Source organism: Aythya fuligula, chromosome 3 (assembly GCF_009819795.1).
Source record: "Aythya fuligula isolate bAytFul2 chromosome 3, bAytFul2.pri, whole genome shotgun sequence".
Classification (NCBI taxonomy): domain Eukaryota; kingdom Metazoa; phylum Chordata; class Aves; order Anseriformes; family Anatidae; genus Aythya; species Aythya fuligula.
This window is the reverse complement of record NC_045561.1, coordinates 113,773,997-113,791,874: the sequence shown is the minus strand read 5'-3', so window position 1 is coordinate 113,791,874 and position 17,878 is coordinate 113,773,997. Positions and strand designations below refer to the sequence as shown.

The following is a 17,878-nucleotide window of genomic DNA, read 5'->3' as shown; positions in this document are numbered from 1 at the left end:
GTAAAGGTGAATGCATGCAGTGATAGGTAAGGGATCTACAAATATAAATGAGAACAAAATAATTTCTTGGTCCAAGGTGTTGGACCAGTCTGTGCTTTTCTATTCTGTTGATATTTGCCAAGTCATAGGCCTTAAGTGCTTTAAAAGAAAGAAGGAGAGGTGATGGAATAACATGAATCATTTTTCCATGCTGAGGCTGTCCACCTGTGACCAGGCTATAGTCTTCTGAATCTAATCTGCACACAGATTGGCATTCCCAGACATCACAAAGGTTATTTGAATGCAAAACACGTGCAGTGGCCAGTGGCTCTCAAAAAACCCTGAGGAAAACCACGACTTCTCTGTGCAGGTTGCTGCTCTGCTACCAGCACCTCAGCTGATGTGTCAGGTAGAAGTGCTCTGCCCCAGGTGGATGGACCAACTGGACACAATTGATCTTTAATTACAAACATCCTAAACCGTAATGAAAAGATCCCCAGGAAGAACCTGGCCTATATGATCCTGTCCTGCCCGTGCTGAAGTTGATATAAATATAAGAGGTTGGAAAATAATGATTTACCAAGCCTGAAGACCAATACCCATGGGGTCTCCAACCTGCAATTCCATCACCTGAAAATCCCGAATGTCTTGAGAGGACAAATGCATCTCTCCCCAAACTGCAACGACCTAGAAAGTGTAATAACGGCACTTTCCTTGGAGATCCTCAGCTCTACTGACGTGCTGTTCAGCCAGTTTGAACAGCGTGGAACAAGCCAGCTCCCTTTAAGTTGGCCAGCAATGCAAACCAAGTTAAGCTTATGTGCATCTATAATGTATGCCTGTATGTATGCCAAACTTGGACGACATTTTGGCTGGCTTTTGGGGAGCTGGCTAAAGATATTCACCACTTCCTTTTTGTTTTGTTACTACCCTGACAGTCTTTCTAGCAAATGCTCTATTTTTATTTGACGTGTATGCACATGGTCCATTTCCATGTGTGTGCTCATAGGAATATATTTCTGCTCTAGCTTGCCCTCGCTTGGAAAGCTGCTGCTAGGAGTTTCTTGTAGCAAAATGAAATTTCGGAAAAAGTCCAATGAAATTAAAAAGCTGCACAGCAAATTTATTATTGTTATTATAGGCTCCCATTCAGGAAAATACTTAAGTATGTGCTTAAGTCCCATTGAAATCATCAAGACTTAAGAACATGCTTAAAGTCAAGCGTATACTTCCTCTGAATTGGGATGTATTTCAGCACATGCTTAAATGCTTTCCTGAACTGGAGCCACAGTCAACAAGAGTGTCCTGTGATGCACAGGACTTTCACTACAAGATTTACTTCTTGCTTGAGACCTACCAGTGCTACACTATGAGTATACACTTCTTAGCCTGCCTCTCCGTTGGTGGCACTCCAAATAACTTACTGGCTTTTACATTTGGACAAGAACTTGTGAAAGAGACTAGAAACTGGAAAAAAAAATGAGCCTTGCTAAAGCAATACCTTGGCTTCTCCGATCTCATGTTGCAGCCAACGATTTTTCCCTACAATGGAGATCTGTGCTATTGTGTGTGTGGTATAATTACTAAGACAGATTTTTTTCTTTTTAATGGCACAATAAATAGGATATTTCCTGGCCTGCTCTGCATTTCAAATAGGATTTTCACTTCCCCTTTGGGTTCTGAGTGTAAGGAGAGTAAGTGTCAAAAGGCAGGCGCTTTCCCAATTCTAAAATAGAGAGAGTGCAATCATGTGCAATGTGAATCTAGATTTTGATTGTAAGGATGATGAAATCAATTCTCTCCTTAATCCTTACTTGGAAACATTTGGGTGAACTAGTCTGCCTGCTTTTGCTAACTTGTTAAAATCCTTTTGAAAAAGAAATGTATTTTAGTGTCATCAAAAATATCTGCCTACTTTACCAGAGAGTCCAAGAGAGCACTGGACAGAACGGTCCCAATGCAATGAAAAATTAAAAGAGAAGGAAAATAGATAAAACCAAATATATTCTGTTCCTGGAGAAAGCACAAAGGTTTCCAATATGCAGCTCTTTCCAGTGCTGCCATTTTTAAGCTAGATGCTTAGTCATTATTAATGACAGTATGTTGCTATAAAGCTTCTATATTTGGGGAAGAACTGGAAACAAAACCTTTTTCCCTCTTAAGGTTAGGTATAATAACATACAGTTGCCTGTATGCATTGCAGTCACTCTGCATCTACCAGTTGGAGTATTTCTGGAACCAGTGAGGAAGTTTATTACAGTTATTTCATTTAAGGCAAAGCAGTAACCTGAACTTGAGTAGAGCTCCCTGTTCGCGTCATTCAGCTATGCTGTGCAGTGGTTGGAGGCTCTCGATATTGCTGCTACTTTATAGAAGTGTTTGGCACAAGCTCATAAAATCACCGAGACTTTTTTTCTCCCTCCTGAAGCCTCCTGTAATTTTGTTCCCTGGTGATGTGTTGGTACATCCCCTGCTTGTGCACACAAATATCTTTAAGCTTTAATTAATTCATTAAAAATAGCTGAATTGTTCAAGGAGAAGTGCCTTATAAATAACAAACGAGAATACCTTCTTCATTCTTGTCATCACTCAGACAGAGGCAAGCAGCTGCTGTGATGCTGGGGGTTTCCTAATGTGATTACACTGAGTTCCAGGGCAAGACCATGCATCAAATAGTGCGTAGTACCTAAATGTCACAGGCCAAGTAGAAAAGCATCCTGTTTTGTAGCTAACCTAATAAATATAGGTTTAAGTGAAGCAACAAGAGTAGAAAGTGATGTTTCCAAGATGGAGCAAAAGAATCCTCCAGCAATTCTGCCTCCACAAACTCCAGGCTTTTCTGTTAGTGGGGTCTACATACATCTCATCTAAATTTCATCAGGCTCAGTCGAAATGAAAAGTGGCCAGATTCATCTTCTGGATGTGCTTCCCTGCCTTGCCCACACAGGGGGCCTTAGGCATCTCAGGGAAACTTCAGTGGGATGAACACTGGCCAAGGGGTCTAACCCAGCAAATTCCTGAATCCATTTTACTCTTCCATGGTCACTCTGGGAATTTTTTGTCTGAAAAGGTGAGGTGTTTCTCCATAGGGCAAAGGAGGCATTGCTGTTCTGTGGGGAGGAAGAGGCCCTGAAACCCTTTTACAGCACTGAGAATTACAAGTGCACATTTTAAAATCTCAGTTTCCTTGATCCTGGCATCCACAGAGCCTCAAGTCTATAGCCGATTGCAGTCATTGAATCAGCAATATCCAGCGTTACTGACAGGGAAGGTGCATATTTCATCGACTTGCTCCTTTCTGTAAGCAGCTGATCACTTTTGCTGTGCCTCAGGGAAGCTACATGAGAGAGCTTTTGTGCTCATTTGTGAGTTGCAGCAGGGATAAATGGTGTTTCTACAGCTTGTCAATTATTTGTTCTTTTCTTTCTGTCCACTGTTTGAGTTCTTGATCTTGATTAAGGTATTATTTAATTCCTGCATTTCTGAGCCCTTAAGCTGAGACAGACACATAATAGGTTTGCATTTAGTCACTACCAGGGTGCTTTAAGCAAGCTGGTTTCCTTTGAAGCTGAAAGTAACTAAGCCTGGGAAGTTCTCTGTTCTTCCTCCTCTCCTCCTAGTAGTTAATAGACTTCACAGGTAATCTCAAGATACTCTGATAAGCCTTTGAAGTTATTACCCACTAAGTTTTTGCTCTTTCTGAGTGCTGAGCATTGAATTGCTGACTGCTGTTAGAAGCAACGAGAAAGGATTCACAAAACCAACAGAGCCTTGCCTATAATTTTTGCTAACAAGAGCTGAATTTGATGGATAAATTGTGTTGCTGGGGAGATTTTGATTCTGTTCCCTCCTCTGTCACCAGTTTGCCTTGTGATTTGTGGTAGCATTTTCAGTTATGCCAGTCACATGAGATCTAAACCCATGAGTCAGACTCCACCCAAATCATGAGCCTGGCTTCCAGATCCAGAAGCTTTGAAAAGAGATCATACCATACTGTGTCTTTAGTTTATCTTTCGTTTCTGGAATTTCCTCTGTGTATTCCCAACATGTCTCTAGCAATTAATGTTTTCCACTCGTCTGGAAGTGTTGGGAAGACGTTCTGACCATTTGGAGCTGTTGGAGGCCTCGTTTGACCTACACAATTACTTTTGGTTTTGATCTCCAAATGAATATTATTTCTTCCAGACTCCACATCTTTTGTCCTCAGTGATTTCTGCATCCCTTTGCCTCACATGACCCATCACTTCTGTCCCTTCATTGCCATTCAGCCACTCTTTCCCACCTTCACGCCTCTCCGGTCTTGAGAGGGTTTTTCACTGTTGCCTTTCAGGGTGGAGGAAGTACAAAAAGATGCACATCTGGGTAATCCTTAACCTTCCTACGAGAATATATAGTTGGAGAGTGCAAGGAAATGGCCTCTCTTTCCTGAGAAGCTGAAATTTGTTACTTGCAACACAAGAAGTGGGCTATGAGGACTGGCTGGAGAGTGCCTCCATGCAGGATGGAGACCCATAAAAGGGCTGGTGCTCTGTGTGTTATGGCAATTCCAGACCCATTTGCTCAGAAGGTTTCTGCAGGACTTGGGAAATCAGGGTTTTATACTCACTTTGAGGGGAGTCAGGTGAAGAGTGAATCAGATTCAATGGAGTTAATAAGACAAAGTAAGTCCAGAGAAGATGGATTGAAGATGGATGTTAAGTGGGAGACAACCCTTCTGTCTGCACTATTTTGCTCTCTAATTCAGTGGTCAATCTGTTTTTCCTTCAATTTAAGGTTTGTAATATATTGTTTGCAGACTCCGATAGCCAACTCTGCTATGAAGGGTATGATTAGACTGAGATGGTGAAAAAGCCAAGGGGAAATTTGCTGTTGTGTCACTGTTTTTCCCTATGGCATTTGACTTTTTAGGAGGGCTAAGAAGTTACAAGTTCTTGGCAAGTGTTTATTAAGCCAAAGCCAAAACAATAAACGTAATTTCACAGTAATTATTGCATGCAACACTGTGGTGCCTGGTATTCCCATGGTAACATTGTCATTGTTCTGCCATGAATTTTGGAGAGCAGAGCTAACTATTTAATTAATAAAGTTGTGCAAAATTAGTATATTCACATGCCAAGCAGTCAGAAAGAAGCATCTTCTCTTGCTCATCTCATACCATACCACTACTTTATCCACAGTGTTTGCAGGTTCTTACATATGCCATGTGCCAGGCATTTGGCTGATCTATAATTTCAGGTAGAAGTGCAGCCAAACTGTACCCCCAGATCCAAATATCTCTAAAGTCTGAGTGTTTGATACTGAATCTGAGCCCAGAGAAAAACTCTTTACATAGCCCTAAACTTTACAATGGGCTGTCTCCAAGCCTTGAATCCACACTCTCTCCATGTTTTGGTGGATGGGAAATCTGGAATTTGTTTTTAAACCCCAAATTATCCAAAGCTGTGTTGAAGACATGAGAAAGATTCATGACGCCTACCCGATAATCTTTCAGCTAAACTTTTCCTATGCCCATTGTAGCAACTGGACACATCTCAAAATGTTTCTAGTTGGTCTGTGAACGTTTCACAAAACAGCAGTAATTAGAAGTGATTCCTTCTTTAAGATAGAGAAATGCCACTCCACAGCTTGAATATTAATAAGATAAAATTTATGAAAGCAAGCAGAGTAATATAATATTTTCTCCAGAGGAAAAGGACATGTATTTGCTTAGCTCTTTCATCAGCCATTTTCAGACACACTCTGTGTGCATAAAATACAGTTATGCAACCCATATGGGTCAACAAAGGAAGGTTGGTTGCTTCACCAGGATTATAAGACTCTTTTAAACACAATGGTACCACAAATTAAAATGGAAATCTATCAAAACCATTATCGTCTTGAAAGCTTTGGCCACAAGCGTAATTATTGTAGAAGGATGTTGTCCTTGGACACAGCTTTGGCTCAGTTCAAATAGTGTTATTTGTATCCCTCTATGGCTTAAAGTCAGAATTTGCATGGCCAAAGACCATAAATTTTTAAAGGAAAAAAAAACACAAGCTGTTTCCTTAGTACTAACACTAGCAGTTTTTTATTGTTTTGTAGTGGTTTGTAGGCAACTCATTAGGTGCTAGAGATAGGAACAGACTGAATGTGGCGGCTGAAGTCTGCCTTGAACTTTGGAAGTCTTCAGATGCAGATTTCTATCTGGATCCAGTTGTTTGTGTCTGAGGCTCTTTCTTTACCGGACACGAAGAAGAATGAGTGAATGTTAGACATGTTTGAGTTTAAATCCACTTCCAAATGTCCCCATTTTGGATAGTAAAACAGTGACCCAGTGATGTGCAATCTACAGATTTAGAGCAGAAAACCTGAGTTTCCTAGCATGTCAATGCAGCAGGCAGTCCTGTAGGATGGAAGTAATTGAACATACAGTGAACATATGGTGAGAAGAATATACAGTCTTCTGGATGTTGCTTGCCATAAGTAAAGGACACATCTAGAGCCAGAGCTGTCCCCAGGAGAGGCACCAGGTTGCTTTCTCAAGCTCCTGCTGAAGGCTGAATCTTGGAGTAACTCCATTATGGAGCTAATGATAAACTAGATAAAATAACAGGCACTGTAGGTTATTTTTGAACTTGTTATTCTTCTTTCAACATCCAATTTCCATCTTGAGGGAGATAAGTGACTAACATATCTGAACTCTATTTTTTGTCTTTTTCCATCCCTCAGGCTGGTATAGATGGAGAAAGCATTGGGAACTGCCCCTTCTCCCAGCGTCTCTTCATGATCCTCTGGCTCAAAGGAGTTGTGTTCAACGTCACCACTGTTGACCTGAAAAGGTAAAAATTGTTCAGTTTAATTGAAAGTAGTTATACGATCCAGTGTTTTTCCAATAGAAAGGCCCCACCAAGTTCAGTCAGATTGGTATCTGGCTTAGAGAGCCTGTGGTGCACAACAAAATAGTTGGGATTCAAGTCTGTTATTTCTTTTTGCACTTGTGGAATGTTTTTATATTAAACAGCGTGTTCAGGGTACTTTAAAAGTATTCTCACCACAAACTGCTGAAGAAATAGAAGGGCAAACTGATTTTGCAGGAACCGTAAATATCTTTGCAGCTACCTGACCATAAAGATTGGTGATTCCATGACCTTTTTTCTCTCTGCAGAAAGCCAGCTGATCTACACAATCTGGCTCCTGGGACCCACCCACCTTTCTTGACTTTTAATGGAGAAGTCAAGACAGATGTTAACAAGATTGAGGAATTCTTGGAAGAGACTCTTGCACCTCCAAAGTAAGAACTTGGGATTTTTTCAGTCAACATGCCATTTCCTAGGAATGAAAGATGTCCTAAGAGGAGTTCCTAAAAAGCACTCCCTCCTACGATCTTTACTTACAGGAGTAATATTTATTTATGAAACTTGCTGGCTTCAGTGAGATGACTTCCATGTGTGAAAGTTACTTGTATGACTAATAACTGCAGAATGTTTTCTCTGTACACATTTCAGGATGCCCTTGTATGCAGAATTAAGGAGACCAATGCTAAAAAAAAAAAATAAAAAATTGTAGGGGTCTGGTGTCCACATTTTACAGAGCTAAAAATAACCTGGAATGGATGCAGAGCATTGCCACACAAAATATCTGTGCCAGTAAAAGTGTTTTATCATGAAAAACTGAAGGCTTCTGAGCTGTGTGGAACCTTAAAAAGGTTGGAAGGGGAACTGACTGCTGAGTACAAGGAGCTCTGGAGTCAGAAAAGTGCTCATTAGTCTCATCAAGAAATGACTAGAGCCCATGACTGGAAATCATAACCAAAATAATTCAGCTTAGAAATAGGGCACAGATTTTTCAATATGTATGAATAAGCATTGGAACAAACAACCAAGGAACATGTCAGATTCACCAGATATGCCTTAGTTAGTCAAGCATTTTGGACTTAGTACAAGGATAACAGAGAAAAAAGATTGCTGGCTTGTGTTTTGGACCTTAAAATCTATGAATCAATGAAAATATTCTCAGTTCCTTATGGAGCATTTTACCTCCAACTGAATGAGAAGCCATAGGACCAGTCATGAGGCAAGAGATCAGGTACTTAAGTTTTCTGTAGTCTAGTCCAAGACCACTGAAATCAGTAGGAGTCGTTAGTTCATGTTGATCTTTCAAATCAATATATTCCTTTGTGCCAGATGTCTATAAAAACAACAATTCGGAGACTGAAAACTTTATGTTCCTTCACCTGGCTGATGCTAACACGCCTTGCTATTACATCCTGGCAGACATTTTCAGCTCAGGGAGTTAGACATGACTGCCATTCATAACAGAGAGAGCTGGCTGCCAGCCTCCCCTGCACCTTTCTGGAAATTTATGCTTCCTCCTGATTTAAGGCCACTGTATCTTGGATGGTGGTCACATAAAGCACCAGTGTGATTACCTTTGTCCTGAAGCCATCCCTGTGTAACTGCCCAAATCTCTGCCTTGACAGATACAGATATCATTAAGAGGGTCTTGCCAAGCTGTTGTTTTGAGATAAATGACAATGCTAATTGCAGTTTCTCGTAAAGGGCTTTTTAAAAATGTCTTCTTTTAAATTATATTTGTAATCATGACTATAGTGCTGGTAACACGTTGTTACTCTCCAACCTCCTTTCAGATATCCCAAGCTGGCTGCTAAGCACCGGGAATCAAACACTGCTGGAATCGATATCTTCTCCAAATTTTCTGCATACATCAAAAACACCAAGCAGCAGGATAATGCTGGTGAGTAGAGTCATTATCAAATGTGCCGGGGAGTTTTTGTACTTAGAAGCTGAATTATTTTGCTGTTTTCTCCTCATTTTATTGTAAACTGTGTTGATGATATCAGATACCACTGCTGATCAATTTGAGATGGTAGGTTCAGATGTACTTCACATGTCCACAGTCGAATTAACTACATCTATACCAGTGAATAAAATAGGACAGAGAGCATTCAATAGTAGCCAAGCTTCTTCATCGGAACAGGATCCCACAGAGCTACTAGAGGTGGCTGGTGGCTTGCTCTAACGCTTCTACTCGGCCCAGGCACTTCTTGTGAGGAGTGTTGGTTGTCTGGGTCCAAAATTGTGGCAGCAATAGACACAGTACTAAAAGTTTAGTACTGAATTATTGGTGAATGAACGAGCGAATGAACGGAGAGCAATCTGTGCCTTTTTACCCTGCATAATTTCTTAGTTGTAGACATTGACACAAGGCTCTCCCACTTATCTCGTGGTTATGCTATGGTAGTATAGCTCATTTGCTGATATAAACTGAGTCATATTGTGACATTAAATAGGAAGTAACTGAATGGAAATTGAATGAAAGTGGCTTTAAGAAATATAATTGCATGCTGTACACTCCAGACTTTCCCTCATACATTTGTGTCAAAAGAAATACCCTTCCCCCCCCCCGAAGCTGGATGCCATGCATATTTACACGCATCCTACACTCTCTTCCTAATGAAATCACTTTTCTTCTCCACATTCCTTTCCCCCCAGAGAGGCACAGCTCCAGCTAGTGCAAGCTCCTGTTGCTCCATGAAAGCAAATGGATTTACACTGTCATATCCCTTGAGATGATCTAGCAGAGAACTTGCAGTCATTCATTGACGTTCATCTTACCTTGTATTACTAATTTCACAGAGACCTAAGGCATGCTAAACACCATGCAGTCATCACATTGTTCAGAGAAAAGTAGATTTTTCAAGTTCCAACTCTGCCACAGATTTCATTTGTGCGATTATATTTCATTGCCTGGGGCTGACTCATGAGATGAAAATGGGGAAATGATGATTTATGTCAGATAAAAATCTGCTCCTTAATATTTTTTTGTGTTGTTAACAGAAGGAAATAATTATAGTGCTTCACTTTGCAGGGATGCTAAAAAGTTATTTTTTTTTGTCTGCTGCCAATGGGATGCTCAGCTAACCTCTGTAGGAAGGCTTGTAAAAAGAAGATAAATTAAGAGTTAACTTAAATAGATGTTACAGTTAAAATAAATATCTTGGCCGTTTACAAGGAATTTTTATGGTCCATGGTGCAACTGTAAGCCTTAAATTCAGCTGTGCTGTCCCTTGTATTCTAAAACTGTCACAAGTATTTGTCCACATGTAAAATCCTGCTGTGTTGCTTCTCAGTGACTCTGCAAAATGCAGATCCCTGGACTTGTAAGGGCTGGCAGCTCCTGCTGGTAATAAATGGCTGTCCTAGAGGTGTCTGCATCTGGCTGCAACCAGTGCTGGAATTCAAGATTGGATATCTGCTACTGTGAGATAAAGAATCTAACCCTGCAAAGTGCTCCTGGTGGGCTGTCTACATTTGTTCCATATCCAGTGTGATTAATGGGAGCTTTCCCTAGTTCTGCCTAGCAAACTTGGTTTAAGTACTTTTGCAAAGAAAATGAAAATCCTTCTCCAAGGCAATTGAGCATACCATGGTTATAGGGAAAAGAGATAGTAAGCTGCAAGACAGCAACAAACTTTGCTCTGTGCAAACTTCCTTACCCCATTTTGTTGCTGGTTCATGCTCCTGTGATAAGCAGACACACACTGGTACTCAGCTTTCCTCTTTGAAGTAGAGAAGTGTTTTTAGCTTAATTTTTTACAGCTGGAGTGCTGCAGCACAACGAGAATAAAGCTGAGATGAGCAGAGTACCTACGTGTTCTTTGTAGCACTGTTTTGAAGTGCCTGAGGACCTCTGAGTACTTGGGTCTGGGAGTAGAGTCTTACAAAATCTGGGAATTAGACCTCAATTTTAGCAGAGTAATTGACTTCAATTTTTCAAAGGCTGAGCAAGAAAAGTGTTTCCCTTATCTCAGGGACATTTTACCCACTGAAACATCCTTTCCAGTTCATCTGAACCTACAGTAGTTATTCTCAAGGCTGATTTGGATGGCAGATAATGAGTTAATTAAAAGGTAGCTGTGTTGAATTTCTTGGGCAGAGAAGAGATTATGTGCAAAAAAGAAAAGAAAGGAAAGGATTGTATCACTGTATACATAATTCCTAATGCAGCTATTTTGGATGGGTATTTGTTTAAATTAAAGCTTCAATCAAAAAGGGATCTGGAACTCTAGCCTTGATCTGATACATGACATTTTGCAGAAGATTTTGGCAGCTTATCCTCCCTATGTAACAGCAGAAATAATTATATATTGCTCTGTAAAAAGAGAAAGCAAATTCTAAATATATTACATATGATATATGATGGTGTATGATATATAATAGGTGATAAATGATGATATAATATATTATATATAGTAATATAATATATGATACTATACACTAGATACTATATAATTAGGAGGAATGTCCCTTTCCCTATCTCCATGTGAGTAGGTAAGGTCCAAAAAGAACAGAGGTTGCTGCTTGTGGTTATTTCCTATACACAGCAACTCGCAAATAGATGTAATGGCACGTCTCATATCCATCCTCTATTTGAGTCCTAGCTTCAGCTGACTCAAATTTGTGGGTTAAACTGGAAAGCCACACCAGTGACTGGGACATCTGTTGTACATGATCAAAATAGAAGAACACTTGTCAATAAAACCAAAGCAGAATGGAGACCCCAGACTATTACATCAAAAATAATTCTAATTGTTTTTGGTTGGGAATAGGAGAATGTTGGATACCAAGTATCCTAAATCACCAAACATCAGGTTGTTTAAATTTTAGTCTCTTAACTTGGAAGTCAGGGAGGTGAATTCATTGAGGCACGGGATATCAGGATGGGAATTTGTAGCATCCACTGATCTCTAGCTGTAAGAAGTGTGGTTAGGTAAAATTATATATGATCATTCTTCAGGGCATCCTGGTTTAGCAGAGATCATGAGATCTAAGTAACAAGAGCTCTTACTACAGCCTGTGGCTATGAAATCTTTGCGGAAAAGTGGTGTGAAGTGGTTGGGATTATTAATGAGATTTACACAGTAGGAGGATACTGGATGTGAGAGTTAATGAGAACCCAATGCATGCCAAAGATAAGCCTAAACTAGTGTTTCTCCCAGGAGGGTTTACAGCTAGGGTTGTACAACAATTTCAGACTTCAAGTGATGCCATCACTTGGCTATTTGTTATGGAGAGGTGGTGAGAAGGCACTAATAACAGAGACTGTAGCCTTTAAGCGTCTGATTTTTTATTATTATTATTATTATTATTTTTTTAATCCCTGAAAGTGGAAATGTCATGAAAAAAATAAGATTTGTAATTTCTTGGTTTAGTGTTTGAATTCTTACATGTAAGTAGACACAATGATACATATGTTTGTTTGTTTCTAAGATTGTGATACCCTCTGCTGGCAAATATGTGAATGTATAAAGCAGGAAGCTTTACAATCAAGGATGAAACATCTCCCTGAAATACTAGGTTTCCTTCTGCCAAGACAGTTTCCTCCTACAAATGTGACATTGTCAGAAGAGAAATGCTTCATAGAAACCTATGGATTTTGACAAAATTTTCAAGGAAAAAATTGTATTTTTCTGGATGAATTTAAATTACTTAGAGGTACAATGTTTTAAAATCACATAGAATAATAGTACTTCCCCCACACCCATTTCTTCTCTCTCGCTCTCTCTCTCTGTCTCTCTCTCTCTCTTTCTATTTTCCTTCCTTCCTTCCTTCCTTCCTTCCTTCCTTCCTTCCTTCCTTCCTTCCTTCCTTCCTTCCTTCCTTCCTTCCTTCCTTCCTTCCTTCCTTTCGTCCTTCCTTCCTTCCTTCCTTCCTCCTTTTTTTTTTCCTTTTTATCCTTTTTTTCCTCTTTTTTCTTTCTTTCCTTTTTTTTTTTTTTTTTTTTTTTTTTTTTTTTTTTTTTTTTCTTCTGGATCCATGCAGTACTTCATTAGCCACATGCCATTATGTTTCATGTCTGGCACAGAAACAGGTGATAACCTTCTCGTGTAAGGCTGCATGGCAATATGTTATTGATCATGATTCATTCACTTACCAAAGGTATTTGGCAGCTAGACTGCCCTGATTTAATAGCTCCCTGAATCTCTGATGCTTTTTTTCCATCTTTGTTTTGCTAACTTTTCTGTCTTATAATATAAAAATGTTGAAAGGTTTGGAATGGGCTGGCTAGGGCTGTAAGCCCAGAAGCAAACATGCTCATGCCATATCAAAGTCCCACCACTTTTAAGCTTCTTGAAAGGGAAGGAATTGATTCCAGATTCTCAGGATGTGGCAAGCTGTGTTTAAAGAAAGTGTGTGCATTTATTATTTCAAGTCACTTCAATTACAACGGGCTTGATTCCTTCCACCCCCCATGTCACTCGATAATTTTATAACAGACCTCTCTGAAGGAGTGATCATCTCATTGCAAGAACAGGGCCACATCTGGCTTAGATAGCGCAACTGGGTTATTCAGTCCTCCGACCCTTGCCACTGGACTTGGCCACTCAAAATTATGAGAAGTGCTCATTCACTTCATGGCTCATTCTCCTTCATGGAAGAAAGCAGTGGCAGTATTCTTCAAAATTATCTCTTCCTCAGGTTCACATTGCTCAAGTTTGCATGACAAATCTGAGACTTTGGGGCTGCTTTGCAGCTGTGTAATATCCAGGAGGCCTTGTCTGAGCATAAGGAAAGAAACTAAGGTCCTGGGAGCTTACTCGGGTTCCTTTTGTTGATGCTGAGCAAATCACTCAAGCTCTGTACAGTAACCAGGGTAGTAGCAACTTATCTATTCATCAGAGGAGGATGCAATTTAATTAATTGGAATGCTGTGTACGTATTCAGTATCCTGCTTATTATTTTTCTTGCAAGCCTGTATACTGCAAACCAAGGGGACAGCCTGTAGTAACCACCCATTAACCATTCCGCCTCAAATTCTAAGTTCTTTGGCTCATAGAATGAGCCCTTTGATTTCATTTATGAGCTTAAAAAGTTGTTCTTGAATTGAGTTCTTAGGGGGCACCAGCTCCAGTGTGGGTGGGCGCATTCATTAGTGGTACGGAAGGATATTTCACTGTACAGCTCTTCAGAAGGCGCTGAGCTGGGAGACCACCAGCATGATTTCGTGCACAGGAATTTCCAGCCGTCTGACCAGAGGACTCCACGTGTCTGGTTTGGATTTACATCAAGAGGCCAAAAATAAAAGAGCATTTAAATCATTAACTTACATGTGATTAAATGCTGTTCACCTCTTTCAGTAGCTACATCACACTCTGTGGTTAAGCGCGTGAGGTGGGAAATGTCTCTCTTCGTGTGCTGAGTGTGTGTGCATACAGTAGGTATGCAAACATGGACAGGGCTGGGATTAAGGCTGGCCTACATCAGTTTTAAGCTGCTGTGACTCTGTGGAGTTTCTTCTGCTGAGAAGAGTCAGACACCCCATATAGGTAGGTGCACAGGCTGGACAGTGTGCTCTGGTCCTTTCTAGAAGCCATCGCATACCTCCTTAAACCAGCAGAATAGTAATTCCCTACAGAAACCCACCTTGAATATTTACTGCAGTGATGGATCTGCGGTGCAGACCCTTTGTGGTGAGCTCCTTGATGTTGTGGGTCAGCTGGTGTCATCCCAACAAATGGGGTCTGGTATGCTCTCCATCACCATACAGGCAGGCACAGGGGAGCACAGCATCTTTCCCCAAAGCATCTTCTTGCCCACTGGGGAAGGGCAGCAGGTCACCTTGCTTCCTTCCAGCCTGGCTTTTCGCATCCAAAGAGGTCAGGTTGTAGCTGTGACACAGCTTGTCCCAAGCCTTTGATCTTTCTGTCATTTTCTGTGCCTAAAAGCTTCAGCCCCTGCTCAGCAAAGTTCCTGACAAAGCTCCTGTTGATTTTAATGGAGCAAGGTAAAGTAAAAAAGCTGTTTGAATGCCCTTAGATGGATCAGGAGTTTCCTTCAGCAGGAATCTTGGAGCAGGCTCTAACTCAGGACCGATATTAATGCTTTACAACTTCTGCATAGATTTTCAAGGTGCCATATAAATATATAGGTATATATGTGTGTCTGTGTATCAACTTGCCATTAAATTTTTCCTTCTTCCTCTTTAGTTGCAGAATTTCCCTTTTCCACCACAACCCCCCATACCTGTCCAAGACCCGGCATGAGCCATAATTTGTCCTACACTGTGATGATATTAAGTTTTCTCTGTCGTGCAACCAGGATGGACTAGAAATAGATTTTAAAATCATTTTAGAGAAAAGGAGTTGCTTTATGATGGGCTTTCTAACTATGGAACGTCTCAGGATGACAGATCTTTAACTGTGGCATTTTGACGGACAAAAAAGCTATTTTAGAACATTTTAAACAAGTTTTTATGGCTCCCTCTGAGCTGAGTACTGTTGGGTTCGCGGTAACTAAAGTGCCTGGCAGCTTTACAAAACCAGTCCTAGTATAAAAAAATACCCAGTCTTTAAAACATATGTAAAATAGCTTTTCTGCAACATTTGTGGCACATAAAGTACCGAATACATGTTGGTGAGTGTGATATAAAGATTTTATTGCCGTTCATTTGGGATGACCCGTATAACTCACTCATGATATGTTAATAAAACTGTTCTCCGCTCTGTCTTTTTATAAAAATACACAAATAAAGATCACTAAAATAGTGGTGATAGCTGTGTGCGAACTTGTTAAGGAGTGCAACAAGTTGCACTCGGCATCCATCCTAAATTGCGTTATCTCCACTATGCCCAGTAATCAAAGACCAGTCTTAAAATGCTCAGAAACAGCATTTTACAGAAGAAGTTTGCTGGAGAAATAACTTTTTGAATACTTCCCTCAAAATTATTCTGGCTGGAGGCCCAGAGCCATCAATATTCTGTCTGGTACCAGTGACAGGTTTAAGGACCGATATCTTTTGACCTGCCAAAAGTAAGAACTGAAATTTTATGCCATTGGAAGGAAGAGGTTTTCAGTTTTCCAAAGTGATAACAAGCTATCGCCTTAACCTTAGAAGCATGTACCTTACTAGGGAAAGTTTCTGAACTTTCGTATCATTTATATTTTTTTTTTTATTCCTCTAAGACCTTCCAACTTAATTTTGCTAATTAAGGCATGAAGATTTCCTGATGGAAATGAGAAAAATAATATTTGAAGCCAGTAGAAGACTAGAACTCTCTGTAAGTCCAGATGTGGTCAGACTGCAGGACCTCCAAGGCAGGGACTTGGTAATGCTGATTAGCACACTTAGCTGCAGGCTCTCTGGGAACAGTAAACATTTACCATTAATGTACTCACAGACATCATTTTCTGACACATCTGTGTATGCATGTCAATGTAGCTCTGAGAGCACAGCATGCCATATGGAGGGAGAGAGAAAAAAAAAAAAAGAAAGAAAGAAAGAATAGATATATTTATACACATATGTGACAGAGAATATGAAAAACCCTAGAAATTAGGTGACAACATGTGCTGAAGTCCACAAAGTTAATGGTGCGCTCAAATGACGGCATGTTCCTGAGCATTTGCTGAATCAGGGCCTATATGCACAGGCCAGGCCTAGACTGAAATCCTTGCAATGGGAACAGTAGTTGGCAGATGCTCTTCTTTAAGAGGGAATTATTTCCCCTGTGTGTTTGAATATTCCTCCAAGTGCTGCTGGCTGCACTGGGATTCTTTGTTCTGTTTCCCAGCCGAGCTCCCTCGCTTGCACACAGGAGCGGTAGCACAGCTGGAAATGGATTAGAGCAATCTGGCGGCAGCAGTCCTGGGAGGAATTAAGTGCCTCGCTGCTGGAATGGGAGGCCTAAATTACATTATTATTTAGGATTCAGTTTTAACTTCATTGCTCTGCTGTTTCGCACGGGTGGGTAACTTCACTGGTTGCCATATACTTGGTGCATCTTACGCATGCATCAAGATTTCAATGGAGTTATGGCATTACTCAGTAAATATCCAAATCTTACATGAGCAAATGTCTAGAATTAAGCACCCAACTGGTCCTACGATCCCAAGAGGGTTCATAGGCTTATATTTAGCAATGGTAGAGTGAGCTATCACATGAGAGAGAGCCCGGCGACTGGCTCCTGATTTTGCTGAAGTAAGTTTGCAAAACTGTTAGTGACTTCAAAGGGAGAAGGATTGGCCCAGAATCTGTTTTTCCCAAAACATATTTTTTTGTTTTATGCATGCAAATGTTCTTCATAAAATAAGTGGGAAGAGAAGAATGAGACAACTGAAAATCAGTGTTGCTAATTTTCTTTATTAAAGGGGATCTTAAATAGTTGACATTTAGCTTGAAAACAGTGCTGGAAAAAAAAAAAAAAAGGTGACTAAATGAGAAATGGAGACGCAGTTCTTTTCTAATATCCAGATTATTATTATTATTATTATTATTATTATTATTATTTTTCTGATTGAAAAAATAAGTAATTTCACAGAGTTTGAGGCTAGAAGGACCTTTGGGTTTTTTATTAAGATCTCTTGCAAAGCACAACCCAGCCAGTTTCACCCATTAGCAAATATGTTAGTATTTCAGTCCTTTAGAGTATAAGTTATTTTCCATTTGAGCAGAGAATAGGAGAAACTGAAGTTTCTTTGATGCACAATGCCCCTCTATGGGGGAAATGTATTGAATGAGAGCTGCTCAGATGATGGCAATAACTGGTCCATATTCTGCACTGCAGAAGGTGAATCCCTGGTGACTCAGCGAGTCAAAGCTGAAAAAAAAATATTTTGAACCTTAACCTGGAGTCAGGATGACCCTAAAAGTGCGAGGAAGGCACCTACACAGCAATACTTTATCCTTGAGTTCAAGGCATTGGTCCTTCTAATCCAAAATCCAGCTGCTCCCCTGATACTGTGATCAAATATTGAGAGATGAGATTTAATTGCAGTTACTGCCTTACTATCGAGTAGCAAATTCTCTCTGACAGTGAGGGTGGCACAGGCAACCCAGCTCCGTCCTTGTTGCAGGACATCAGAGATGACACTAAGGATGTAAAAGTACCTAGACTGTGTCC

General features: G+C 40.3%; 1 protein-coding gene across 1 annotated transcript in view; it reads left to right on the top strand.

Moving 5' to 3' along the window:
- Positions 1–17,878, top strand: part of CLIC5 (chloride intracellular channel 5) — a 65,388-nt gene that overhangs the window by 34,555 nt on the left and 12,955 nt on the right. Inside the window, exons 2-4 of the mRNA XM_032185254.1 lie at positions 6,688–6,797; positions 7,124–7,249; positions 8,606–8,712. Coding sequence (XP_032041145.1) covers positions 6,688–6,797; positions 7,124–7,249; positions 8,606–8,712 — 343 coding nt within the window. The remainder of the gene's footprint in view (positions 1–6,687; positions 6,798–7,123; positions 7,250–8,605; positions 8,713–17,878) is intronic.